General features: G+C 41.8%; 2 protein-coding genes across 6 annotated transcripts; one reads left to right on the forward strand and one right to left on the reverse strand.

Annotated features, from left to right (window-relative positions):
* LOC130177450 (indian hedgehog B protein-like) lies at positions 1-8,940 on the forward strand. The gene is made up of 4 exons (XM_056389214.1): positions 1-1,506; positions 2,709-2,866; positions 3,212-3,315; positions 5,555-8,940. Exons 1-4 carry the CDS (start codon positions 1,201-1,203, stop codon positions 6,295-6,297), a joined length of 1,311 nt encoding a protein of 436 aa, XP_056245189.1. The 5' UTR covers positions 1-1,200; the 3' UTR covers positions 6,298-8,940.
* Positions 8,707-25,784, reverse strand: LOC130177448 (myc box-dependent-interacting protein 1). 5 transcript variants are annotated; one of them, XM_056389209.1, is made up of 20 exons: positions 25,433-25,784; positions 24,429-24,509; positions 24,076-24,130; positions 23,821-23,915; positions 23,357-23,452; positions 22,888-22,998; positions 22,655-22,747; positions 22,204-22,289; positions 21,964-22,039; positions 21,377-21,432; positions 20,274-20,318; positions 19,348-19,423; positions 18,966-19,088; positions 18,669-18,752; positions 16,938-16,958; positions 12,724-13,101; positions 12,107-12,163; positions 11,645-11,788; positions 11,434-11,535; positions 8,707-11,356 (listed from the first exon to the last, which is right to left on the reverse strand). In XM_056389209.1, the coding sequence occupies exons 1-20, from the start codon at positions 25,517-25,519 to the stop codon at positions 11,255-11,257; spliced, it is 1,968 nt and encodes a 655-aa protein (XP_056245184.1). In that variant the 5' UTR covers positions 25,520-25,784; the 3' UTR covers positions 8,707-11,254. The 5 variants fall into 5 exon arrangements, with proteins under 5 accessions (XP_056245184.1, XP_056245185.1, XP_056245186.1 ...); XM_056389210.1 differs by lacking the exon at positions 20,274-20,318 and having other exon boundaries at positions 25,433-25,783; XM_056389211.1 differs by lacking the exon at positions 18,669-18,752 and having other exon boundaries at positions 25,433-25,781.
* Positions 25,785-27,625: the final 1,841 nt, after the last annotated feature.

Below are 27,625 nucleotides of genomic sequence, written 5' to 3' on the forward strand. Positions count from 1 at the left end.
TGTCCATATTAGGAAACTGGCATAAAGTAATTCATCTGGTCAATTAATTTGGACGTTTTTTTCTAAACACAGTTGTAAGTAACCAGTCACTGAGGCAGCCAGCCAATCGTAGATTTAGTCAGTCAGCTGAACAGCAAGTCAAACAATCTTTTTGACAGTCAGTCACTCAGTGAGTCAGTCAGTTATTCCGCCAAGCAGCTCCTCAGCTAGTCCACCTGTAACACATCCAGGCAATCAGTCTGTCTCACAGCTAGTAAATTACCCCATTAACCAGCCAGTCAACCAGTGACCCTTGATCGTATTTGATATTGGAATGCAGTTGGGAAAAAAAAACCCTAGTGGCTGCATTCTCAGGGAAATTGATTGGTTTAATTGATTGTGATTGCCTGTTGTTTACAGTCCAAAACAAAAAAGCACACAGAGCTGTCAAGGGCACAGACAGAGACAAAGACAGCAACTGGAAATGTGAAGTGGCAGCAATGAAGGGCAAAGCTTATGTTTGCTGCTTGCCTGCCTGCCAGCAGAGTGTGGACAGGACTCTCCAGTGCGCCCTGTGCCCAGGAGGGGCGGGGTGGGTGGCAGAGCAGGGACAGAGGGAGAGAGGAGGGCAGGACTGGCAGGGTGCGGTCTGAAGTGGCAACAGATCGTTTTGGATCACTCAAATCCCTTCAATTCAACTGGAAAGCTGCAGCTCGTTGCGCGCCGGCCGCATATGGAGAGGAAAAGCTTTCAATCCAGAGAGGGCACCAACCAAACAGCAGGCGAAAGTGGCTGATGTTGTGACAGTTTCCCAGAGCAAAAGAAAGAGAGGGAGAGAAACCACAACACTGCAACTTGGATATCAGTAACCGCTCTCTCTCTTTAACTCTCTCACCCACCGAATCGACTTTGAACCTGTTTGTTTAAATACACGGACTTTACAGCCTGCACACATACTGTTGATTCTGTAAGGCGGAGGGAGCGAAGTTTCTCAATTTGGGTCTTTATTTTTTTGTTTTGTTGTTGGAGCCGCTAAACTTTTCGGTGTCCTCATGGTGCCCGGTGCAGCCGAGGTGCTGAGCTTCTTTTATCCGAGTTTTTCGGACGTCATGTTGCGACTGTCACGGACGATGGAGTCGGGTACTGAACCGGGGAGGTACTGAAGACATCTCTCTCCCCAGGGAGAGTTCTCCCTCCCCTCCCCCCCCTCCCTCCGGGGCGATGCGGATCTCCTTCTTCCTTCTCACCGCCTCTCTGTGTGCCTTGGTCCTCCTCCTCGCACCTGCCTCGGAGGGCTGCGGGCCGGGGAGGGGGTACGGCAAGAGGCGGCCCCCGAAGAAGCTCACACCGCTCGCCTACAAGCAGTTCAGCCCCAACGTCGCCGAGAAGACCCTGGGAGCCAGCGGGAGACCCGAGGGCAAAATAACGCGCAACTCCGAGCGCTTTAAAGAACTGACGCCGAATTACAACACAGACATAATCTTCAAAGATGAGGAGGACACGGGCGCCGACAGGCTCATGACCCAGGTGAGGAGGGGAGATGAATGGATGCAAAACGTCTTGCACGGATGCGCAAATATGGATCACTGGTCCTTGGGTGCTACTGCTTCAGATATACCGTTGTCCGTTGGTTATAGTGACAGTTGTCAGTAGACTACAGCAAACCTGATACATGGTCTGCTGAATGTTTGCTGTCAGTTAAATGTTTAAACCAAAATGATTGATTTTATCGACTGTCGGCCCTTCGTTTCACCTCTGGATTTTTCCTACCTGACATACTTAGCTGATGATATTGATTTGAACTATTGCGTTTACTCCCAAACTAAGCCTTATTTTGTTGGATAGTCTCAGTCATCGTAAATCTGTACAGTTTTCCATTAGGCACATTGAAATGCGTAAAACCACAACATTTAGGGTTAAACTTGGAGGATATATTTAACCTACCAATAAAGTATCTAGGTTGTTCATCTTAAATTTCATTTCATAGTCTTAAGGCTGGTTTGGCCCACAGGTAGACACCTTTCACCCATGTGCAATTGTAACTGTAGATGGGTCAGTGGCTCCTTCACTGCGCGCCAAATCTCTACACAGCCTTCTTGCGTGAGTTGGGTGACACATAACACAAATGTGGCATTCATTCATTCATTCATTCATTCATTCATCCCTTCAATGATGGACAGGGACATTACTTGCATTAAAAATGATTTGCTTGTGATTAATGTGAATAATCAGATTTGAACACATAGAGAATCTGGAAAACTGCGAAATCACTCCAACCAAGCACACAGGCATGGTTGTGTGTAGTTTTACCATTCACCTGACAAACTTCCCCCGACACCATTGTTATATATAGTTACCAAAGGAGTTACATTATGCCCTCATCACCTCTGTCTTAGAAACTGATGGGTATGTCCTCTGTTGTTTTTCTTTAATCTATCTATTTCCTTTTTCTGTCGTTCCACTTTCCCACCTTCCCAGTCCCTCCTTAATGTGATGGAACTGTTGTGAAAAATTGTCTTTTCCCCGAATCTGGACTTAGTATCTCTTTGCTGATCACATGGCTGTAACCATTCCTCATACTCATCACACCAACCCGTCTCACTTGCTCACGCTTTTCTTCTCTCTTTAATTTGAACTTTCTCTTCATCAGGCGCCTTTCTGAGCTGGTTTCTTGATTGTTTGTTTCTAACAACCATCTCTTGTCTCTCCATTTCTTTACCGCTCTGCAGCGTTGTAAAGACAAGTTAAACTCTCTGGCCATCTCTGTGATGAACATGTGGCCAGGTGTGAAGCTGAGGGTGACAGAGGGCTGGGATGAGGACGGCCATCATTCAGAGGACTCGCTGCACTATGAGGGACGCGCTGTCGACATCACCACATCAGACAGGTAGGCATGTAATAAATACAGTAGATAATGTGATGAAAATAGGCCAGACAAAACACAGGCCGGGGCAACAGCTTCATGCAGTCTCTAAGTTATGACAGTCAAAAAGTCAGCAAGTCAATCAGCTTATCAGTAAAGTGATGAGCCAACAACTGAGTCAGCAAACTAGCCATGTATGTAACCAAATTCCTCCTGAAACTACAACTTTTTAGAGCCTTATGATAACTACATAAATGTCAAGCTAAAAGTAATGGAACTCTGTTGGTTTTTGGAGAAATACTCCTTGTTCGTCAAGCTCTGATTTAATCATATTGGACGTTAAGAATTTCTTTTCATTCCTCTTCTCAGGGACAGAAATAAGTACGCCATGTTGGCCCGGTTAGCTGTAGAAGCTGGATTTGACTGGGTCTACTACGAGTCCAAAGCCCACATTCACTGTAGCGTCAAGTCAGGTAAGAGATGGATATGAGCTACAGTGTGTGTGTGTGTGTGTGTGTGTGTGTGTGTGTGTGTGTGTGTGTGCGCGCGTGTGTGTGCACGCATTATCTGAATGTGTGTGTTTGTATGTTTTTGTTTTCGTGGCCAGCTGCCATTACCACTAATGAGGTCGATGCTATAGGCCCTTTGTTGGTGATTCACTAGCTTGCCTTTCTGTGCCCGTATCATCAGTCTGAGAGTGTTTGTGCGTGTGAGGCCTATTGGGAGCCAATCAAGACAGGGTGTGCACCTGTGCTCTTTGCTGTATTCACTCTCACTTCTTGGTCAAATGTCATCATAAAGCGATCAGTCTTTGTGACTGTGGAATACTAAGGTGTATAATGTATCTGTAATGCAGATACTCTCCTTTTTGACGTGGATGGAGGCCCATGCTACGTTTAATGGTGGGACAGTGCAGTAACTGATATTATAGCACATTTCTGGTCAAAAACAAGTGGAGTGATGTCTACTGGATAGAATAAAAACAATTTAAAGACACATCTGACTCTTTCTGCATTTCTATGATTGCGTGTTTCATTTTTTCCCCCAATTTTATTGTTGTTATCAAGTTTCTATAATTTCTCCAACACACATATTTTATCAAACATAAATCAGATACAGTCCTTATGCAAACAACACTTGACCACATTCCAGCTTAAGCGATTCTAACTTTTGAGACATTTTAGAAATCCATTTACCCATGTCTGGTAGCACCAGTTATTTGATGCCAAACTTCATACTAAGCAACCGGTCGAGATTAGTAGGCTGTGAGATGATTAACTCTCCCTTTGTTTTGCTGTTGCTTTTCCTTGAGCAGGTTTCTCTCAGATCTCTTATCTGAGTCTTATCACCTCCCGGTCACAGCCCTCCTTTTCTGCAGCCCTCAGGCGCACAGACACACACACCTTGAACAAATATTTGGCTGCCTTAACGCTGCCTTAAGAAAGCCCTCCCACAAACACACACACATTTGATGAAGAGTGATGGAGTTCTTGTTTCAAACTGATTTGCCTACAGGAGTCTTAGAAGTCTTGCCTAATATTTCCCTCACAGTTTCTTTATAGTCATTCCACTAAGTTTTTTCCAAATGATCAGATTTCAGTGTTGGCATTCAAACTCCTTACAGTGTGTTGGTGCTCTTTCCTTGTGTGGACCCATGACTGATCATGTGACTCAGTTTAAAACTCAAACTCTGCTGTAATCCAAACAATTTCTCGACCCAGGTCTGAGTCTGTGTACTTTCCTGTCTCTCTGACCCCAGGCCGTGCTCTGACTGTGGTGATACAATCAGCTGGTTATCCATTAGCTCTTGCTGACTACCTCTTCTTGCCACTTCGTCTCAGTGTGTCTTAAAGGGCCACCTCATTCAGATATGCTCAAACAAGATCAAATGCACAGCCTGTGGCAACGTCGGCAGCCTGAATGAATGACAGTGGCCCAACAAAACAGAAACATGTTTTTCTAATAATATATTGTTCATGTCATACTGATGACCACAATGATATATGGGTTTGACAAACTGAATAGAGTAGCAGGCAAGACATGCAAGCCATAGCAATGTAAAGGGGCAACTTGTCCCCTTTGACAGCATTATTCGAGAAAAAGTAGACGAAGGGGTTTTGATTTTTGTCAGTTTGTTAATTATATTATATAGTATTTGAGCAGCCTCAGAAAAAACTCAAATCATTTTGAAAAACCATATAATGGATTTTGAGTTAGATTTATAGCCCTTATATAGGCCCTTCATGTTACTGATGCTTAGAGAAATAATAGTGAAAGAAATCGCTAATGTAGAGGTGGAGGAGGGTGAAAATGCTAATCTTTGATAAAGATTTCTGAAGTGTGTTTCTATGTGTGTGTGTGTGTGTGTGTGTGTGTGTGTGTGTGTAGAGCCAGAGGCAGACAGCCAAGGCAAAGTTTGAACTTGAGCCACATTATATGCATATGTTAACAATCTACCACTGATCCACTGAGATAATGTTGTCCATGAGTCAGTGTCAAAGTCTCACCTGCTTTATAGATCACTCAGTGACCTAGAATAACCTGCAGATGTAGATGTTCAAGTGCTACTGCTGCACTCTCGCTCCACTCATGAGAGGAGCTCCAACTGTGTTCCTGTGTTGTTATGTTTTATCACCTTATTCTTGCAGCACCAGAGAATAATATAATAATAATGCAGGAAAAATCTTGCTCCTCTTTCTTTCATCTCTCCAGAACATTCTGTGGCAGCCAAAACTGGTGGTTGTTTCCCTGGCGATGTGCAGGTCATTCTAGAGGGCGGGGCTACTAAACAGATGCGCGACCTTCACCCTGGTGACCGTGTCTTAGCTTCCTCAACAGAAGATGGCCACGGCCCTCTTCTCTACAGCCCGGTCTTATCCTTTCTGGACCGCCAGCCCAACGTTACAAAAATCTTCTATGTCATTGGCACCGACGCAGGACTTAATATTACGCTCACAGCAGCTCACCTGATCTTTGTCACAGACTGCACTGGCGGGCAGAGACGTGAGCCAGGGTGGGAGGAGACGCTTGAAGAGCCACGTTTGGGCTCCATACCCAGGCCTAGCTGGGAAGCAGGTCTGAGGACAGTCTTTGCCAGCGAGGTCCATCCAGGACAGTGCGTACTTACTCCACAAGGGAAGGTGAGGTCACAGACAACATTTTCAGTTGTGACCTTTGTGGAGGAGCGGAGGAGCACCGGACTGTATGCCCCCCTCACCCAGCATGGCTCTGTAGTGGTGAACGGTGTGCTCGCATCCTGCTATGCTGCAGTGGACAATCACCATTTGGCCCACTGGGTCCTGGCTCCACTGAGGTTCTTCTACAGCCTGATAGGCCCTTCAGAACCGCAGACTGACGGGCTGCACTGGTTTCCTTGGCTTCTACAGAAGCTAGGGCAAATGCTGCTGGACGCTCGACACTTCCACCCTTGGGGGATCGAGCAAGGACGCAGATAGGAGCCACAGTGATGTGTTTCACAGCGATGACTTCATTCAGTTATCTTTATTCGGGAGCACTAAAGCACAGAACACAGCTGTCTCTCTCAACAGAGGAAAGCGACTGTGGGACCACCAAATACAACTGATTTTACAGTGTAAATGTATTTTACACGAACTCTTCTCGCCTATATTTGTTGCTCCTTTTTTGTAGCGTGAGTTAAATTGTGCGAGAGACAAAGAGAGGAGACTGAAACGATTTGCTTTAGTCTATTAACAATTTCTAGAGACTGAGGTGTGCAAGAAAATCAGCACGAGTGAAAGTCAAAGTAAAACTTTTAGCTTGACTACCAACATAAATACTGGTGTAAGTATCACCCTCGGTTCAGTCCTCTCACCTTAGAGATCACAAACAAAGACTGTGACTCAAAATGATTGCTTTTATTAAATCAAAAAAAAAGTGGCTAGAGGAGTAAGACAATTGGGTTTCATCATTCCTTTGTTCTGTATTTACTGTAATCTGTGTCAACATTCATGCATTCCATTTGGAGATCAAGCTGATCCAGTTAGAATACATTTTGACATTTGAGGAAAAAGGTGAAGCATCATGAAGAAAACTAGAGACTGAAGAAGGTATGAGTTGAAGCTCTGTATGTACATAGGTATTTATATGGTTAAGTAATGTTAAGAAGGACAGAATGACAACAAATCAACTTTGCTCTGTGTACTGTCAAAATCATCACTGCAGTAAATCCACTGATTCTCCGTGTAGAGCCTATACTGTATATCGGGCTTGATGGTGGGGCACTGCAGCTTCACATCTGAAAAAGGGCTTTGTTGGAAAACTATTGAATTGCAGGGAATAATGATGGACATGACAATTGCATTGCAGTGTTTTTAGCTCTTCCAAGTCTGCCATTTGCTCTCATCCAACTTGATTGTCTCAGACTGATTCATATGGTTCATTTATACATTCCTTATGTTTTTTATCAGGTATTTTGTGACATGTTTTTCATGGTTTCAGGTTTTCAGTTTTCAGGTCAGTAGTATCTAGTTAAGGCATACACAACACTCAGGCTGTATTCAACTACTGTATTAAGCAACAGCTATGCATCATGATAAATAACAGTTATCTTTAATCTTGAATAGTAAGAGTTTGTTTGATAGCTCTCCTTTACATTATTCTTTTTTTTTTTGTATTCCATCTATCACCCAAGACCTAGATTGGCAGAGGTACAGAAAATCTTTAACATTATGATAAGTAGATCTAATTTTCTGATATGTGGCTGAAAGGATATGGATTAGGGCTGAATGATATGAAAGAAAAAAAAATCATATTATTTTGACAGATTGCCATTGGGATATGAATCACAATTATAGCGGGGAAAAAAACACAAAATGATGATAATGTGATTTTTGATGGGGGTTTCTACCAAACAATAATGTTCCCTTAAATCTGGAGAATATGATTTGTTTGCAGGGGGAACCTCTGTAGCAGCACAATCCTTCATTTATGGCATGTTGTGACACATTTACCTTTATAAAAAAATTGCAGCTCCTGCTATTTTAATATTGCACTTGGCCATATTGCCATTTTGATAATATTTTGATGAATTGTTCAGCCCTAATATGGATACGCATGTAGCTCATATTGCCCAAGTGTCCTGTCAGGAAACACTTGTTGAGCATGTTTTGTGAAGACTCAAACATTGCAGTTATCTAGGAACTCCAAGGCTTTTTTCGATATGCCTGCTCAAAGATTTGTTAAATATGTATATTAAGCTATTGTTGGAGAGACTATTTAAAGATCTATTTTTTAGAAAATAATGTAAACTATTATTATTTTTGGCAACTCTGTGTATACAATTTGTATTTGTAACATAAAGTTGTTGTTTTTAAACCAAAACCACTCTGTGCATTATTTGTTACCAATAATTAAAAAAAGATCATATGCCATACCATTACTAATTACTAAAGTGCTAAGAAATAACCTGTACTCTACGTAATAAAGTCCCTTTTTATTTACATCACGCTTCCTCAGAATCACCAATAACAACTGGGTTTCGATCATGTCATCAAACCGCCCATAGCCAGCGATCACTGTCAAGTTTGACATTAGCTGGCACATTGTGAATCCAGCATGAATAGCTGTGGTTACAGGGTGGGCTGCTGGTTGGTTTCAGTACCACGGACAGCAGCACTCAGCAACACTCCTCTTTCATACTCTTGATGCCTCAAAGTGTTTTCTTTTTTTCTAGGATAGAGAGTAAGTCTTTGAACACAGCACACCCTGCTGGAACGATCAGTATTTGCAGAGAGGACATGATGGGAGCAAAACTGGAAGCTGGGAGAGGAAATTTTCCATTTCACATGATGACTGACCAAGAACAATGATCAGAACAAGAGCTACAAAAGATCAGCAAGCACAAGGAGATTCTAAGTCATCTTTATTATTATCGGTCAGTTAGGTACAGGAAAAACCTTTTTGTTGTATCCCATAGCTCATCGCAGGAGACTGTACTGATCCGTAAAGACAGATAGAGAACCAGACCCAGGTAAAACACTCACCGAGTTACACATGGAATTTGAAAACAAACTGTGATTGGTTTACCTGAATGCGCAGGTGATGTTCTCACATGTGAGGCTGTTTTTTTTTTTTAAAAACACATGAAGAAATCATGCACATCTCAAGAAGTTAAAACATGGAAAGCCATTGGAAAATAGGTCCACCTGAGTCTGGTGGTTTGAAATGTATCTCTATGTGTCCTGTCTCCATGTAATCATGTTTAACTCTCTTTGGACTACGATACCCTGGCAACATTTTGAGGCAACGCTGATGGACAACCAGCAATTTTAAATCAGGACTAATTTGAGGGGGAATGGTGGAAAAAACATACAGCATGTAACTGCCCGCCACCCCCCCTTACTAAGATTAAGAAAATAAATAATAAAAAATAAAAATTGCCTGTTTCAACTGCCTCATAAGTGACCCAAGTATCATCGTCTTAAATTAGGGGTGTTCACACAACAACACATGGGAAGTCAGCATGCTCACAGTAACTCACATACAGATATGAATGTCTTTATAGAATATGTATCTGTCATCACAGCTTGGCAAAATTACACTTATACACAACAAATGCACAATAACACCTGGAACCATAATACCAGCCAGTGGAAAAAGACCCAAATACGCTTGAGTTGTCTTTGTCCCGTCAGAAAAAGCTTCCTGTTAAACGGACGGCCTCATCTCCTGGTAGGTGGTGGTGATATCGTCCAATAACAATAGCCTATAGATAAAGAATTTATGTTTCCAAACAACCCATAAACACACACGCACACAAACAATCGCACACACATACGTTTTCTCTCACACTTATTACATGTTAATAACATCATGAGAAACGTGAATCTCTTTTGAGTCAGTGACTGAATGTGAGATAGCTTTAACTACCTACAGAATGCGACTATGTTGAGAGCAGTAAACCTGACAGAAGTACAAAACACTCCATAACATCCTCTTGTTGGCAATTATGTTGACATAGTTACATTAGGCTATATGTAATCATTGCTTGGCAGCATACAAAAATAAAAGAAGTTGCTCTGGTGCATATTCTGAGTCATCTGCATTTGAGTTAAGTCGTCTCTATGCAAACAGAAGGAATTGTTTATCGGCACATTTTTTTTTTTCTTAAACGAATGAGGCTGGCTCAGTTATTATATATTGATTAGCATTAGGGTGTTACTGTAACTGTATCTGCCTAACTACTATACAACCAGTAGCAGCTTCTCATTGGTGTAGTTTGTTGGCTAGCTTTATAGCAAGCCTGACTAATGCATATTTGGAATCACTTGTGAAAAGACGAATGTCAAAAAACACACCTGTCAAAGATGATTTTAGCAGTCTTGTTTCTCTTCTCTATGGGGCTCTGATACCGGTCATTCTGTTTGAATTCATTTTCATACTGAATTCCTGCTGTCACTTTAACTAGGCTGGTGTTTGATGACCAGTTAACTGCATATGCATTTATTAGGATTTTAACAACAGCGTCACTCTACCTATACCACCATAGACTCTAAACTAATACAACAACCAAGGGCCCATGTTTCACAAGTCAATAATTAAAGTAGGAATAAAGGATTGGCATTATGTCAGGAGTATGATCACCAGTCTGAAAACCTCAGGATTAATTAAATATGTGCAGTTAAGCTGATGAGACTTTGGCACCTTGTGTGCTCAAAGGTCTTTTCACAAATTGACTGAGGTGAAGTTGCCAGCTGGGGATTTCTAAACATAGTGAAGACTCTACTCAGTCAGTGTCAGTGTCCTTTCAGCCTGGCTTTAGTAATTATACCCCCTCAACCTTTATGAAACAGGTTTTATATATATATATATATATTATATATATATATATATATATATTTATATGTGTGTGCGTATGTGTGTGTATAAGGGATACTCTGCTACACTTGGCATTGTCTTAATAATTTCACATAGTTCTCAATCTCTCAATATTAGATGAACAAAAGCACGTCTCAAGAGACATTTTCTCTGTTATGGTGATGGAATATGATGAGACATGACTAAAAATAAAATGTCATAATGAAATTACAGTGGTAGCCATTGCGGAGGTAGCCCATCCCTGCATCAACCCTGTATGATCAGGATTCTCTAATCAATTCCTCTGGTATGGAGTAGCAACATAGCAGCAAGACAAACTGGCACCTGTGAAATGGCTACATACATCTGTAATTTGTAAATGTTGGCAGAAATCCACAGAAATGCCAAGATCCACTTTTAGCACAGTGTAGCAGACCTTAGAAATGCATGGTTTCAGCCAGGGCTGTGACAGCTCTGCTTCTATGGCCAAAGTCCTAGTAAAGATACAGTATCAGGGCAAGAGAGGGCATGAAGGAGAGAGGCAAGAGGAAGAGAGACATAAAGAAAGAAGCTGGAATGACGTCTTGTCCTCCTCACTCACAGCCTCTGAGTGAAGTTTTCAGGGAATACTCCTTTAGTGGCGTTTTCTTTATTCTGCTGCCAGTCGCCCTCTTTCATTCCCATCAGCCAGCCATCATCCTAAACACACAGACATGCAAATAATCACCTCAATAATAACAGAGCATACCAGTGTGTTTGTGTGTGTGTGTGCATACCTGTTCTTCAGGGTTGTCAAAGGGGATTACTAGCACCACATCTCCAGCCTTCATCTCCAGTTCGTCTGTGTCGTTCGCAGCGTAATCATGCATCACCTGGACCTACATCATATATACAAACATGACTTATCGCCTTATAGAAAAGTTATATTTGGGGTTAAGTAGATGTTCAGCACACTTGAATCCTTTTTTGTCCCATATTCTGATTTACCTTGAACATGAAGCCAGGGGGCATCTCTGCAGGTTCTGGTGCTGCTTCTGTTGATTCTGCAGGTCCAGCTGGTGCAGCTGGTGCAGGTGATGCAGGTGGTGCAGCTGGTACAACTGGTGCAGCTGGTGCAGGTGGTTCAGGTGTCTAGACAATGAAAAGACATAATTGAGCCCTTCTTCAAAGATGAGAAATAAAGTGAACCAACAGAACTTTATATAAATAGGTGCCTGTATTTTGAAAATATACGAATAACTTTATTCTAGAAAAATCTTAATTTAATTATGGATTAATTAGAACAAATGAGATGAGATGGATTTTTTTGTGGTGTACAGCTTCTAAAACATGCAAAATTAGTGTAAGGTGCTAGAAATATGATATTATAGATATATATAAAATCCTAGACGTTGTTTTGTTTTTACTGCTTTGCTGCCAATATCTAGAATTTTGCAGTAATTCTCTCACCTCTTCCGTCGCTGGTTCTTCTGGTTCTGCCACAGCAGCAGCTGCTGCAGACTCATCCTGGGAGACAAAGAGGAATAACAGAGACAGGTTAGAGAATGAGACGGATAAAGGTCATAAATAAGGAAGTGGAAAGAATGAAAGAAGGAAGGAGGAACAGACAGACAAGACAAAGACAGACAAAAAGACAAGCAGCACAACCTAAACAGCAAAGTCATAGTTAATGCAGGCATGTTGATTAGACAGCAGGATTAGATACTAATGCACATTTGCCATAAAGATAAAGCGTTTGCACAGGATACTATGTGTGTCGATGTGTGATTAGCAGTGACTGGGATTAATTATGTGCATTGAGAAGCAGATGTCTCTATTCTTTTCTTTCCCTCATCAATTAATTTCCATCTCACCCTCTGTGTCACAGTTGATGCATCTATGCTGCTGGCCCAGATGCATCCTAAATCTTTCAATCTCAAGATTTCTCCATCTTTCCACCTCCCATTCACAATTTCTCTCTCTATCACCTGCCTCTTTCCCATGCTCAAACCTCCTCCTCAAGAGTCGATGCATCCACCATTTTCCTCAAGATGCATCTCTCTGTTTTTTTTTCTCTCCTTGGTTACCTGACCCTCTTCATTATCCAACGTGGTGGCAGCTGGGGTGGCTTCTTCCTCAACGGTGTCCGCCGGAGCCTCAGCTGTAGGTGTGGCAGGCACCTCTGTGACCGGCTGGCTCTCGTCATCACCCCAGCCCTCCTGGGCTTCAGCCACGGGGTCGTAATGAACTGGCTGGCTCCCATCATCCCCCCATCCCTCCTGAGCCGCAGCCACAGGGTCATAGGAAACTGGTTGGCTTCCATCATCCCCCCAACCCTCTTTGGCAGCTGCTATGGGGTCATAGCGGACTGGCTGCGTACCATCATCCCCCCAGGCATCTGTAGCAGCAGCTACAGGGTCATAGTGCTCCTGGGTGTCCTCTTCCTGGGCACCACTTTCCTCAGGCTGAGGGGCAAGGGTCAGGTTTCAAGGAATCAGAGGTCATAAGAGATATTTTACCTTGCGGGTATCATTTTTGGAAATCAGATGTTTGAGAACATTTTATTTGAATTAAATAAAGATTTTTTTGATGGGCAAGGGATTAGAAAATTGATAGGGATATTAAAGGGGCACTAAAGGGGTGCATAAGGGTTGTACTACGAGAATGACAGGTAAGGGGTTCAAACATTAAAAGGACCATACGAGTGATTTTGTCTGCTTTAGTCCATTAACTAAAAATTGTGTTTGCTACAGTTGTGACCAAAATTATTAGCCCCCCAGGAATTATGGAACATTTTCCTAAAATTCTTCCCAATGTTTGCAGCATTGATAAAACTCAATATAATCAAACATTCACCAGTGCTTTTTAGTAGCTTTTGGTACATTTTGTTATATAAAAATCATTTTAGGCCTGCTTTATATCAAATATAGAGAAAAATGGGGATGTCAAAAATATTAGCCCCCATGATGAGGAGGTCAGTAATATTTCCCCCCATGTGAATTCTTGCCTTCAAAAACACACCTAATTAACCAATCAGCTTCCAAACCACACCTGTGCAGTCAATTGGCTTCCTAACAACACCTGAACATTCAATCAGCATAAAAGGACTCCAAGGAACAGGGCACTTGAACACATTATTGAGAGGGACTACTTTTGCTCACCATGCCAATGACAAAGGAAATCAGTCTTGAGCTCAGAAAGAAGATAGTGGAGGCTCATGATAAGGGGGAAGGCTACACTGCCATTTCCAAGCGTTTCACAGTGTCTAGAACCACTGTACGTTGCATCATTGCCAAGTACAAGGAGACAAATTCTGTAAGAAACAAACCTGGGCGTGGTCGTAAGTGCAAGATTCCAAAAACTCTGGAGAGGAAAATTGTCAGAGATGTCAGCAAGAATCCCTGGACATCTGCCAAGATGATTGTTGCTGACCTGGCCTCTTCTGGAGTTGATGTTTCAAGGAGCACAGTAGTGAGGGCTCTCCATCGTGGTGGGCTTCATGGCCATCGTCCAAGAAGAACCCCTTTACTCAAAGAGCGGCACATCAAAGCCAGACTGTGGTTTGCCCGTGAACATTTGAAAGGTAAAGATGTGTTTTGGAAGTCTGATGAGACTAAACTGGAATTTTTTGGGCACATGGATGTTGCTTATGTTTGGTGAAGAAAGGGAGAGGCCTTGAACCCTAAGAACACAGTTCCCACAGTTAAACATGGTGGTGGGAGCATCATGCTGTGGGGCTGTTTTGCAGCCTCAGGCACAGGGAGCCTTGTTCAGTTGCATGGCATCATGAAAAAAGAAAATTATGTTGACATTTTGAGGGATAATATGCAGAAATCAGCTCGTAGTCTATCCTTAGGTCGTCGCTGGGTCTTCCAACAAGACAATGACCCAAAGCACACATCGAAATTGGTCCAACAATTCCTCAAGGATACCAAAACCAAGGTCCTGGAGTGGCCCGCACAGAGCCCAGACTTCAATCCTATTGAGAATCTGTGGAAGGTGCTCAAAGTCAATGTCCATGCTCGAAAACCATGCAATTTGGACCAGCTGGAACAATTTGCAATGGAAGAATGGGCCAAAATCCCTCAGGAGACCTGTACCAACCTGGTAAAGAACTTCTCTAAGAGGTTGTTGTCAGTTGTGGCTCAGAAAGTGTACACTATTGACTATTAATGGCCAGGGGGCTAATAATTTTGGATTTCTCATTTTTGCCCTTTTTTGTTTCAACTCATTGTATCAATAAGATATCCTAATCAAACTTGTCAACTTTTGTCTTTGTAGTGTATTTGTTTCTAAAATAACAAACAAGTGTTGTTAATGGCCATTTCCATGGAGAAATCAAGAGTTTTGTCTAATTTCATAAGGGGGGCTAATAATTTTGGTCACAACTGTATATCTTATGCTGACTATATTCCTTCACTCTGACTCTAGGGATGGCAATCGCGGTCATTCGGCCACTAAAATATCCTAACAACCTCTGAATGTATTGCCATGAAATTTGGCACAAACTTTCACAATGTCCAGTGAGTGATTCCTACTTAATTTTGTTGATGTTGTTGATCGACTGACTTTTTCTCTTACGCCATCATCTGGTCCAGATTTTACGTTGGTTTATGACTAAATATCTGCAAAATGACACTGGCATCAGCCTCAACTGTAGTCAGTGTTAACTGTGTTAGCATGCTAAACCAAGGCAGGCAAACATCATCAGCATGTTAGCATATCAGTATGTTAGCATGGTGTTAGCATTTTACTCAAAGCAATGCTGTTCCTAAGTACAGTTTTACAGCTATTTTAAATGGTTGGCAGTCAAAAATGCCTTGATAAAAGGGCTAAAAACTGAAAAACCATTACAATGGCCTTTTAATGGACGTGAAGATGAATGGGGGTTTGGGGAGTTGCTATCAAGTATTATTTAGATTAAACTGATTTGTCAGATTTAAGGGAAAACGGAGCGGTTTTGCAATCATGAGAAGAAAGGAGGCCATGAAAGACACCAATAGGTGTTCAACAGCAGATGTCAGCAAGTAATCATCAATACCATCATCATCACCATCATCATCATCATTATAAGACCCAAGAAGATTTATGTAGAAAGATAAACCTTTACAGAGAACGTTCAGACTAAATCAAAAGACAAATGAAGATAAGGAAAGGTGGCAGAAGAAGGCAAGAAAGAAAAAATATTCCCATCAGAAGATAGATGTCGGATCTTCTGTGTGTAGTTAGCAAGCATGGTTTATTTTCCCACGGCTATGTTCAGATGGAGAAAGAGGAAGGAAGCCTTGTAAGAGTAGAAGTGTCGCTCCTTTCTGAGCTAGCTTTGCCTCAAGCTCTAACACAGCAGAACTGTACCACTGTTGTGACACATCCCTCTTACAGCAGGTACGGGATGAAAACAAAGGTTATTTAATGATCGGGATGCCAAGCTGCAAGCAAGGCTTTGTGAAGTTGCCCACTAACTCTTCGGCCTCACTTCTAGAAAACAACCCACTGCAAACATGAGCAACTTCACTCAACTTTCAGAACACAACTGTTCCCTGTGTGTCACATGCAGCACATCCTGTAACACGTGAACACACAGGGATACAAGGAGAAACAAAGAAATGAGGTCAATTCAGTTTCAAATCATTCTACACAGAAGAGATGTTTCATTTACATTCATGGTTAATTTTGTGTACAAGAGTGTATACATTTGCAGCCATATACAGTATGTTGTATATCACTGCACGTCCTGCTTATATAGGGGGAGGGAAGGGGGAGAGAATAAAACCGCTTGAGAAAGTGCATATAGGACAACATTTATATTGATTAAATATATAACAGTGTAAAATGTCCATTTGGAACTGAATTGACTTAATTCCCAAGTTCTATTTGTGCTGTACAACAATCTCTTCAGTGTTTAAGTGTTATCACATCAAGCACTGCAGACACAAGAACAACGCACAAACAGATTTGGGACAGACAAATGAAAGAGGTCCATTAATGGAAAAGACTGTTGATATGCAGAAATGACCATTATATAAGTCCCTGCCCAGCATGTCCTGCATTTGTAGTGCAGGACTGTCAAGCATCCTCCAGCGGTGTAGCAGCAAGCATGATGGGAGTATAACTCATCATGAGAGAGCTTGTGTAACGGTGACATACATAGAGTAGAGTCAATGCAAACAATGACAAATGAAGTGATGGTTGCTATGAACACAAATAAGAATATGTTGATAAAGATGATGATCATAATGGTAATTATATATTTTTATCATTACTTTTAAAAATTCTCTTAGGATGAGGATGATAAGCTTACCCACGAGTCCCAGTTTGCAGGCTGCGGAAAACCAGAGGAAGCAACAGGATGAGAAGACAAAACAAAACTCTTTATAAAGTTCTTGGTTATGCCCGTTGCATTCAGTAAGACATTTCCAGTGCACAAGTCCCATGCACTTACCCTATAAGCCCATTGCAAGAGATCTTTAGCAGAACAAGAGTACAGGCACTACTCGGTAAAGAACGAAGTGCAAGTGATGTAAATCGGAGTAGATTCTGTTATATGTTTATTGTACAAAAGCTAATTTTATTAAAAATGAATATCACACCCCCCATCCTGGTAAAATAATTTCACTGGTATCAGAGGACCATCTTCTAACACCAGGGGTGTAGTGCAAAGGAAACAAAATCTCACATATCTCTCTCATATGCCTTCTGAGATTATTATCTCGTGCTCAGAGCAATAAGCTTAAGGAACAGTAATTTACAGTGTTTATTTTGCCCTGGGTTTTGCCTCAAAGACTATATTCACAGTATATACTGCTATCTTATTAAACTGCCATTGTCATGATATAACAACTTTCATAATGTGTTATTTTTTCTATTGATATAAATATGTACAATTGTTCTATGTAGTGATTTGACGGTTAATGTTGCTATATGCTAAAAAATATTAAGTGTTTTAAAAAAATTGTCCTCCTAAAATAAACAGGAATTTCTACTTTATGAATAATAATTTATTCTTGTCTTATCATCAATTATAATTATGTAATGTGTCTTATGTGTGTATTATGGTGTAATTCTGAAACTCTTATAGCTACAGGCTTATACTTCACCATGGAGATTTGGAATTACAATGAGTGCTGATTATTTTAGATTTAAATCTAAAATAATGTAATATAGGTCCACGATTCATAGAATGAAAACTCACACACACAAAATATCTAAACAATGTCATCTCATCCCTACACTGTCATGACAGGACCAGTTTAACTGGCTCCAGTACCTACCAGCTATGTCAAGGTATACAGTAGGCTACATGCCATTCAACAGTCAGGTACTGGAATGTTACACTGAGGCTTAGTAGCAGACCTGGATAAAAGAGCAGCTGTAATCATTTTTTAAAAAGGTGACATAACATAAGGTGTGCTTAATTTATCTCAACCTCCACGTAATTTGAGCAGCTTTTAGTCTGCTCTGCTGTACGCTAAGATACAGTAAGCACGACTCAAGTCCATTCCAGTATTTCACATTTACATTCTGCTGTACTTTTGTCCAGGTCTGAAGAGAGAGAGAGAGAGAGAAGTCAGAGCAGAGCAGGGCTGTCGGTCTACAGTTCATGCCATGAGTGATCTGTGGATTGTGCTAAAGCAGGAAGAAGTGGAAACTAGCAGCAGGTTTCTACAGATCATCATGCCATCATCCACCTTTTGTTTGGAACATCGGAGAGAAGCAGAGCAGGTAACACCTCACACTATGCCAAACTTACCAAGTGACTTCATTTTTTATCCAGACTTATCAAGCTTATTTCAATATATTCAAAGTCAAACAACTGCACTGGCAACTGGCACTGCTGTTGGCTAAAAGAAAACCCAACTTGATACTTTAACATCTGTTCAGCCAGTTTAACTGGAACAGGTCATATTGCAGTGCAAGACTCCTTCATTTGCACTTCAGTATCATGAAATGAACATAAAATCTCTTGTGAAGCTTGGCATTTCTTGCAGTGGAGTGTCTCTATGACTATATTTTCATGCCATGACTCATCCACCTGAGTGACCGTGGGGGCTTTGGTGGTTGCACTGAAAGAGTCCAGGTCCATGTCCAACAGGCTGCTCACTGCAGGACTGTCAAACTGATAACAACAGGAATAGGAGGGCTCATTGGCTAACTGAGCGCAACAGAGGAGGCAAGGAAGTGGATAGGATAGAATAGAATAGAATAGAATAGAATAGAATAGGAGGAGGGGCAGGCCAGAAGAAAGAGTATTTAATGGTTCTGACCTGCACAGGAAAAGGGAAAGTTAAAGGGCTATTCCACAGTTCGTCAACAGCAGCTGCTTACTAACCTCTGTAGGGGAAGTCACACTGATATCAGGAGTAGCTGCAGCATCAAACAGGTTGATGATGTTCTCTGTCTTCATCTCCTTTGATGGGGTCACCTTGGGTGGAGGAGGCACTGCTGGCTTTAGCTAAGTGGGGGAAAACAATGTGGTAATGAAGTTGTGCCAGAAGCCACATGAATATGACTTTAATTTAATTTTGTATTCAGTTTTTGAATTTTTTTTTTTTTTTTTTTACAAAGCATTAATATGGGCCTCAACAAAGCTGTTAGCTGTTAATAAATCCAAGTAACTAATTAGAATGAAAATAGATACAAAGACTGAAAAAAAAAATAACTGTAGAATTCAAACTCAGATCACAAAATAAACATATTCTCAGTGTGTTTACCTTGGATGGAGATTTGGGGATTGGGGGTGGTCCTCCTGGCCTGAGAGTGTGGTTAGATGGTTCTTTAGATGGTCCACTGAGTGAATGAGAGAGGGAAAGAGGGAGAGATGGAGGGCAAAAAGAGAATACAGATTACAGAGAGTCACGAGGATGGAAAATGATATGAGAGAAGAGGGCAGCAAAGGTTAAAGAGAGCAGCTAAGAGCTAAAACACCACTAGAGAGAAGTTACGAGGCATGCTCTACAGGAGTTCAAGTGGAAGTTGTCTTCACAAGAGCTGTCATGCAAAAAAAAGTGAGCCTCCCTTCCCTCCATCCCTCCCATCCCATGCAAGCAGGCTTAGTGTGTGCCTCCTGTAAATCCTCACAAGCGAGCAGTAATAAGAGGCATTCGGTGTCATTCAGAAGATGTTCTAAAGCTGACAAAAGCAGCCCCAGATCTGCAGATATTTAAAGAGCTTGGAGCATACCTGCAACTTCCTGCTGGATGAGGCAATTTTCTACATTGGTGGCTTTGAAAACGACATTACCAAGACTATTACCAACCAGGCACATCGGACGAATACTCCGGGGTCCCGGACCCACAGCCCCAGGAGTGCGATTTAATTTCAACAGGTCTCAGTTATGGGGAGATGAGATGCTGTGAACCCTGAGATTTTGGGCTGTCTTATTATGTGACAGCGTTGCCTGGCGCAGCATTAAAGACACAGGTTTGCTCATCTTTTGTACATCTGCAGCTCTGAGCACACGACTCTCCGATCAGACAGTGTGTCTGTCTAATTCACTTGCACAAAACCAAGCACTAATTCTCCCTGAAATCTCCCACGCCCGCAGACTGACTGACATATGGACAGCTTGACAGACATGTCGGCTGGACAGACAGACAAGATATGTGTCACCATGGTTACCACAGTTGCTGCCGGTTACCTCCTATTTGCTCCTGACGATGAGGCGCCGTGGTTACCTGTCTTTCTGCAAGGGGGTGGGGGGTGGGGTGGGGGTTCGGGGGTGGCTCCAGGTTAATGCATGTCATTACGTTTGTGTATTCCTGTAGCTTAAAATGTTTGTGATGTGCAGTGTTTCAATCCATGGGTTTCATATTTTCCAGACAGAAGCAGGAACGGAGGGATCAACATTCAACTTTAATCAATAAAATAATTAGTTTTAGGGATCATCTTTTTAACACAATTTTCTACCATTTCTCCTCAGCTAATACTTCAAATGCCACTGCAATTTATTTTGTAGTAAGTATAAAACTGAAAATTTGTGTACTGCACCAAAAAGGTATTTTGGGACTTTTCTGCGTGCTGTCTAAAAAAGAATAAGTGGACAACTTAAATGTCATGCTGGCAGTAAAAGATGACGGGCCTTAAGACTTAAAATAAAAAATAATTTTAAAAAGTTTGACCCTTCAGCTACAGTAAACACACTAACAGGGAAAATAAATGAGTTCATTGAAAATAGCCTCACCACCTAATTTACTGCTATTCTAACTTCTGATGCAGACCATTAAATTCATCAAGCACGATGAGTTATGTCTCTCAAGAGGTTCAAATATTTGCAAACATGTCTGAAAAGATTTATTTTCGCCCGAGTAGAAGGAGCCACAGACATACAGCATAGTAAGTATTTTCTTCACTTGCTGAGACGACCAACCGCAGTGATTGACTGATGAGGCTCAGTGCTCTAAACTGGTTCCCAGGGTTTCACACAACCAGCTGTTCTCTACAAGACTACGGTACATTTTACTTTAGAATTGCAAAAAACCTGAGGTTACTGGATTTTTACCTGAGTGTAATTTCAACAAAACATAATATCCCAGTACGTTTGAGTCTGAATAGCATTACTGTTGAGAAAAAGATTTATTGGTGTTTATTGTTGTCACTTGTAACTTTCAATAGACGCTTGAAAAGATTTCTTGTCATTCGATTCCATGAATCTCTCATGAGCTACACAATATATTACAGGGCATTCAGCAGTAGAAAGTCTTGCTATGAGAAAATTTAAATAATATATCTTTGTTCACTAACCTGGTTGCGTCTGATCCCTCCAAAGTCTCCAAGACGTCGTGCAAATCCTGATCCAACTGCAAGGAGGAGAAAGAGAGCAGTGTAAACTATTACACTGTACATTTCACACAAAATACTGATTTTAGAAAAAACAACACACTTTAACTCATTAAATCCAATAATCTCACACTGTTACGGCACTGTCTATGACATAATCATTAACATAACCATATTATCCATGCGCTGCGAAGTTTTACTTGTTTTCATCATCATGTCCAAATTCAGAGAGACAATATTTACAACTCTCAAGCTAAGGAAGTATTACAGGGGATAATCTCACTGCAGTCAGTTAAAATCCCATGTCCTAGTTTTGCTTTACTGGGCCAGAAATAAGAAATGAACTATAGCAGACTTTGCATATGGTTGTGAAAATCTGTGCTGATGTGCAGCAAGAAGTTTTCAATTTTAGATGAAATCTCAGCCCCTGTTAATGTAGTCACTGGCACAGTCTGGCACTGTCAACACTGTAAGCTGTTATCTGATATTCTGTGTCAGTTTGTTTTGTCTGGTCTTTATCTAAACGCAGCAGCTCCAAAGAAGCGTCTCACCCGGCTCATTTCCTTGTGAAACTTCTCCTCGAAACCAGCCAAACTCTGGAAGGTGCTGACATAAAACCCAACGCGACTAGAGATAGAGGGAGAGACAGTATTGACTGCATTACTGGCTCGGCTTAGTTCAATATCCTGTGAAGGTAAATGTGGCACAGATGCAAGTGGAATGTAATTATAGCATCTATCCATCAACAGGAAAATCAATTCCCACATGCACTCGCACATGCACATACAAACCTGTTCCAGAGTGAAGGCAACTCCTCTTGCAAGTCAATATTAATCTCCTCAAACACCTTCTGGGCTCTCTCCAACTCCTCCTCAGCCTGAAACACACACACACACACACACGCACAAACACACACGCACACAATGCATCAGGCAATGTTCGTGAGAGTGCGTTTGATGTGCAATGGACTTTGACGTGCAATATATGTGCACGTGACATCTCTTGCTACTTATGATTATGCTTCCTCATGTGTTGTTGTCATATTCATTTCGCCTTCACTATATATTCAACAGTAGTATGTGACAGGGAACCTGAGAAAGAGAGCAATGACGCAGAAAAAGATTTCCCCAAAACTGAGAGCCTCCTTATCCCAAGCCATGTGTCTTTGACTACCAGGACGTTCCTTATCACAGCTTCGTAGTCGGCAGACCTCGCAGGAAGTACAGTAAGAGTATTGTGTACCTGGCTCCTGGACAGACTGCTCTGGGCAACGTTGTGTGCAGACAGGATACCCTGAGCCCAGCCTGGAGTGGCCCTCTCCAGCAAAGAGGAAGGCTGGAACAGAGAGGACAGGTTCAAATGGAAAATACTCTTACAGCTTTTCATACACCCAATAAAATATAATTGTATGATTACACACATCATTAGCAGTGCTACTACAGTTTAGGTATCAGATTATTGTATATTTGATTTACCTTGGTAATTTTAATCCCCCCATCCTTTTTCTTTGTCTTGTGTGTAGTAGCGTAGTTGTGCCTGGCACTGTCGTAATCGACCAATTTCCTGTCCCTCTTCGCTATACGAGCCTGAACGGAAAAGAAGACAAGAGGAGAATGAGTGCTGGTGTTATTTAATGTCTCTGTCTGCAGTGAGATGCCCGGTTTTCATGCTTCATAAATAAGCTTCTCTTTGTTAGCTACCAGATAACAAAGCATACACGTGTTTGAACTATTAGCTGCATTCATTCAACCATTGATTCAATGTTTGTTTTTTTTCTTAACAGCCATTTTTGTGTTCTATATTTCGAATTCAACACAGCTGAAATCCAAATAGTGTATGATTATTAAAGCTATAGTAAGAAAGTCTTGCTGCCACTGCATAAATGCTTGATGCTAATCATTTTCAGCTAAGGTTACTACATGTCCTTATAACCACACATCTTACCTTGATATCGGGGAACTGGCCCAGGTAAGTATCCATGGAGATGAGAGCATGATCGACCAACTTCTGGTGGTAATCGGTCCAAAGCACATCACAGTCCTGCAGCATAGATGAACATAATAGCACAATAAAAAAATTCTTGGCGTTAACTCCAGTTGCTCAGTTGCTATGTCTTGGCTAGTGGTCTTGTATTTCAATTAAGAATAAACTGAAATCCTTTTAAGTGATTGAAGTATATTCTTGCAGCTAGAGTTTTGTCTCACAAGAACCATTAATCCAAAAGTAATTTCAAGGGCAAACATAATGAAGGAGAATTCTCACACACACACACACACACACACACACACACACACAAAAAAATCAACTAATATACAATAAAGTGGCTATATGGAACCAGCTCGTCCTCACACTCTCACACATGCAGTCATTCGCTGTCTTTTTAACACATTTATCAAAGTGTCTCTTACCTCCACAATGGAATCCACTTCGTTCTTGCCGTACCACTCTGGCTCATACATGTCGGCCAGACATGACTGCAGGTTATTGGAGGACTCATGCATGGCTGAAGACAAACACACATGCTGTACATTAATGGGCATTTATATTTGCAGGTTGAAGTACGTATTTGGGCATCTATGATGGTGCCTACATGTGTGGTTTTGAATGCATATGTCCATTCATCAGTGTAACATGGAATGAGCTTGTGTGTGTGTGTGTGTCACCTTTCACTGCCTCCAGGTACGCTCTAAGGTCCCTCTGCAGTTTGCTGCCTTCAGCCTGTGAGTGAAACATACAACATGAGGCTTGGAACACAAAGAGAGTACAGAGGAGACACGTACAGAGATGTTCCAAGGCTGTTTAGCCAGTTTCAGTTTTAGCAAATTCAAACCTGTTTGAGCTAATGCAAGTCGGTATATGTGGAGAGTACATATATGACTAGACTGTCTGGCAAGCTAGATCTCCCATTAGACCGGTCTGTTATGTAATAGTTTATACAGTAAAAGGTGATTTGTGGGAAAAAAAAAAATTGAAACACAGCTCTGCCATTCAACATGTGTCACTGAACTGCACTCACATATTGTTTGGTGAAGTTGATGACTCCTTCCTCAAAGGCAACATCTTTGGTCTCATCAGCTTTGCCAAGCTTTTGGAGAACCTGTCCATCCAAACAAATAATAACATTAGTTGACAATACCAAGAGTAACTGTGGCAACTGATTCTGCTCAGTTCTCAGTGTCTGCCATAAAAAACAAGAGGTCGGTTTTTGATGCTCCTTAAAATACAATATACAATGTGAAGATTCACCCGTTTGTCCTGACCTCTTACTCTCATTTGCATGAATGCGAAAATGAATTGCTTGTAAAAGCAATGACACACACACAGACACAGAGACACAGACAGACACACACACACACACACACACACACAGACGCAGTACATAGATAATGCCAGTATTAAGCCAAATCTACAGTATATTTCATACATTCTTACATTACTGTCACATTCACACATATGATGTGCAATGGCTTTGCTGGGGGACCATCTGTTTTATCTGCCTGCCTCTCTTCGGCCCAACAGTTCATGATGCATTTTGATAGACAAGTAGCGCCCCCTGTCATTTATTCTGCACACAACTCGCAGGTGCATTAACGCAAAGACTAGGCCCCTTATTTACCACTTACACATATTGCAGCATGGGTGTTAAATATTATCATGGCGCCAGGAGCAGGCAAGAGCGTGGGCAGCAGTGACCATCTGTGTGACAACCTTGCGAAAAGAGACAGGTATTGACTTGAATGCCAGAACCACATCAGTCATCAGGCTGAATTATGAGTAGGCCTACAGCACATCTGACTGCATTACGAACGTGTCCGCTGCATGACATTGGCTAACAGAGGGGTTTATTTGAAGTGGCAATCCCCGTCCCCCAACACATCATCCCTGCTCTTAATATTATGATGTCGTGATGCGACACTGCGCCTCGGTGCTGGGGGATGCGGCACTGCTGCTTCGCAGCTTGTAGGCCTGAAACATAATTTCCCATATGTTAACGCGGAGCAGGAGCAGCTCTTTGCTTACCTTCTCTTGGGCTCTGGTTAGTTTTTTCTGGACGTTGCTGGCCACTTTCCCTGCAGTCAGCCCCTTCCCCAAATTCAACTCAGCCATCTTGTAGCGTAGATCAGTCTTTGGATGCGGGAAGGAAGGAACTAAAAATAATAACGATCGGAGGGACCGCTACGGCGACCGTAGGAGCAAATTCATCAATGTCCAGTGGAGAAATAACGTCGATAAATGTAATAATGAGATGTTATGATGTATCTACAGAATTAGGCCTACGTGTTTGCAGAAAGCTAAGCTGTATTCTCTGATATTGAGCCGCTGTGTGCGCGTCCGTGACAGAGGAGGAGGATGCTGCGAGAGATGCTCTTAAAGGCACAGCTGCTGCCGCGCACGATGGAGACTAGAACTGGTAAAGCTAAAACATGATCATAATCCAGTGTTTCTGAAGAACATGATGCTCTTTACAATGCTCTTTGGTATTTTTTGTAATCTCTTTTTTTAATTCTTTGTTTAGCTACAATTTGGCTCTAGAGCCGAGGATCATGAAGTTAGGTCTTAATGATAAATGTCTTAAATTCGGAAGAAATAAAAGATCCTGAGGAACATCCATAGCTGACCAAAAAAGATAAAAAAAGAAAAACTCAAACAGTGAGCCACAAACAAACAACTGGGGATAGCGACCCCCCAAGCATGCAAGTGCATTAATGCTTCAACCACATGTGTTTCGGTGATATAGGCTAATATGGTTACGTAACACGTGAAGTGTAATGCAAGATAAAGAACAGCAGTGAACAGCAGCTCAACAGTCAAGTGACTGAAGGAATTAACAGTTGGAGTTTACTGCAGTAACAATACAGTAATGAAATGGCGTAATGTTATCTGCAGCGTAGGTCGGGTTGAATAGATAGAACGAAATATCATTCAGTATGACCAGACTTAAAACAACTGTTTTGAAGCAACCCTTCTTCAAAACGTTCAACATGAGGCTGTAAATGATGACAGAGAAGCAGGGGTGCAGGGCTGTAAAAAAGTCCCAAACTAGCACGGTCAGCGTAGATGGCAACTTGTACTAGCACAAGCACCAGCTCTGGCTCTGATAACCTGATGTGTCCTTTCCCTGAGGATACACACTCAACCACATTTACCACCATCCAGAACAGGATTTGTGTGTTCAGGTTCCACTCTGCTCCACGAGGAGCTACTTTGTACTCCGGGAGATGGCGCTATTGGCTCATATCATATCCACATAAATACAGAATCTATACAGGGCTTCGAGTCCTCTACTTTTTAAAATCTGGCTGTCTTTGCTCAAGGGCTTCAACAGCCTGGTGAAGGATTAAGGCTCTGCAGAAGTGAACAGAGGACAGACTGCTAACATCTCAGTGACCCGCTCATGGCTACAAGTTGGCTACATTTGTAAAATGTTTAACATCCCTTATAGTATACTTAGATCATAATTTGTTATCCTATTTTATGATCAGCAAATCAAACTGCATGATGAAGTACAGCCCTTTGTTGTCTCAGGTGGTTGGTGCTGGCTTGGAGCTCTCCAGGGTCCTGAACTCACACTCTGCTGGTGCGGAGGGGACTGGCAGGCAGCAGAACAAAAGGCTCTCCAAGCGGTACTTATGGTTTGTTTTGTTTGGTGTTGTTTTTTCCCCCTACTATTACTCTGGATGTAATTATATCTCTGTTGCATAATCTAGCACGAGAGCATGCTTTGGAGAAATCCTGCTTGCATGTAAGAGGAAAAATGGTTTAGCGTTGAGGAGGTTGGGTTTCACAGGGAGTGATGATCCAGTTCTCACAGTCCAGAAAAACAAACAAGAAACTCGTTCCGATATACAAAATGTCAAATAAGACATGTTGTTATGTCATAACATTAATTATTTGAAAAAAAAAAAAGTGTTTTCTATTTTTTCTGATGACACTAAAGCCGTCTGTTTTCTTTATAAATACACCTCCTTTGCATCCTTCCTGTCCCTCCTCTGTTTTCTTTTTTAGCCTGTGTCTTTCTCTCTCCTCCACTTTCTCCCTCCCCTCCTCCCTTTCCCTCTCATTCCCTTTCCCTCCTGTCTCCCCGTCTCTTTATCCCCAACAATAACAACATTTGGCCACGAGTCACCAAGCCCATTCGTTCCCATATAATCATATGAATAGCTCCTCTCGTCTCCCCTCCACTACCACCCCACCCCGACCCCTACACTCCCC

This window comes from Seriola aureovittata, chromosome 11, assembly GCF_021018895.1.
Source record: "Seriola aureovittata isolate HTS-2021-v1 ecotype China chromosome 11, ASM2101889v1, whole genome shotgun sequence".
NCBI classification, from domain to species: domain Eukaryota; kingdom Metazoa; phylum Chordata; class Actinopteri; order Carangiformes; family Carangidae; genus Seriola; species Seriola aureovittata.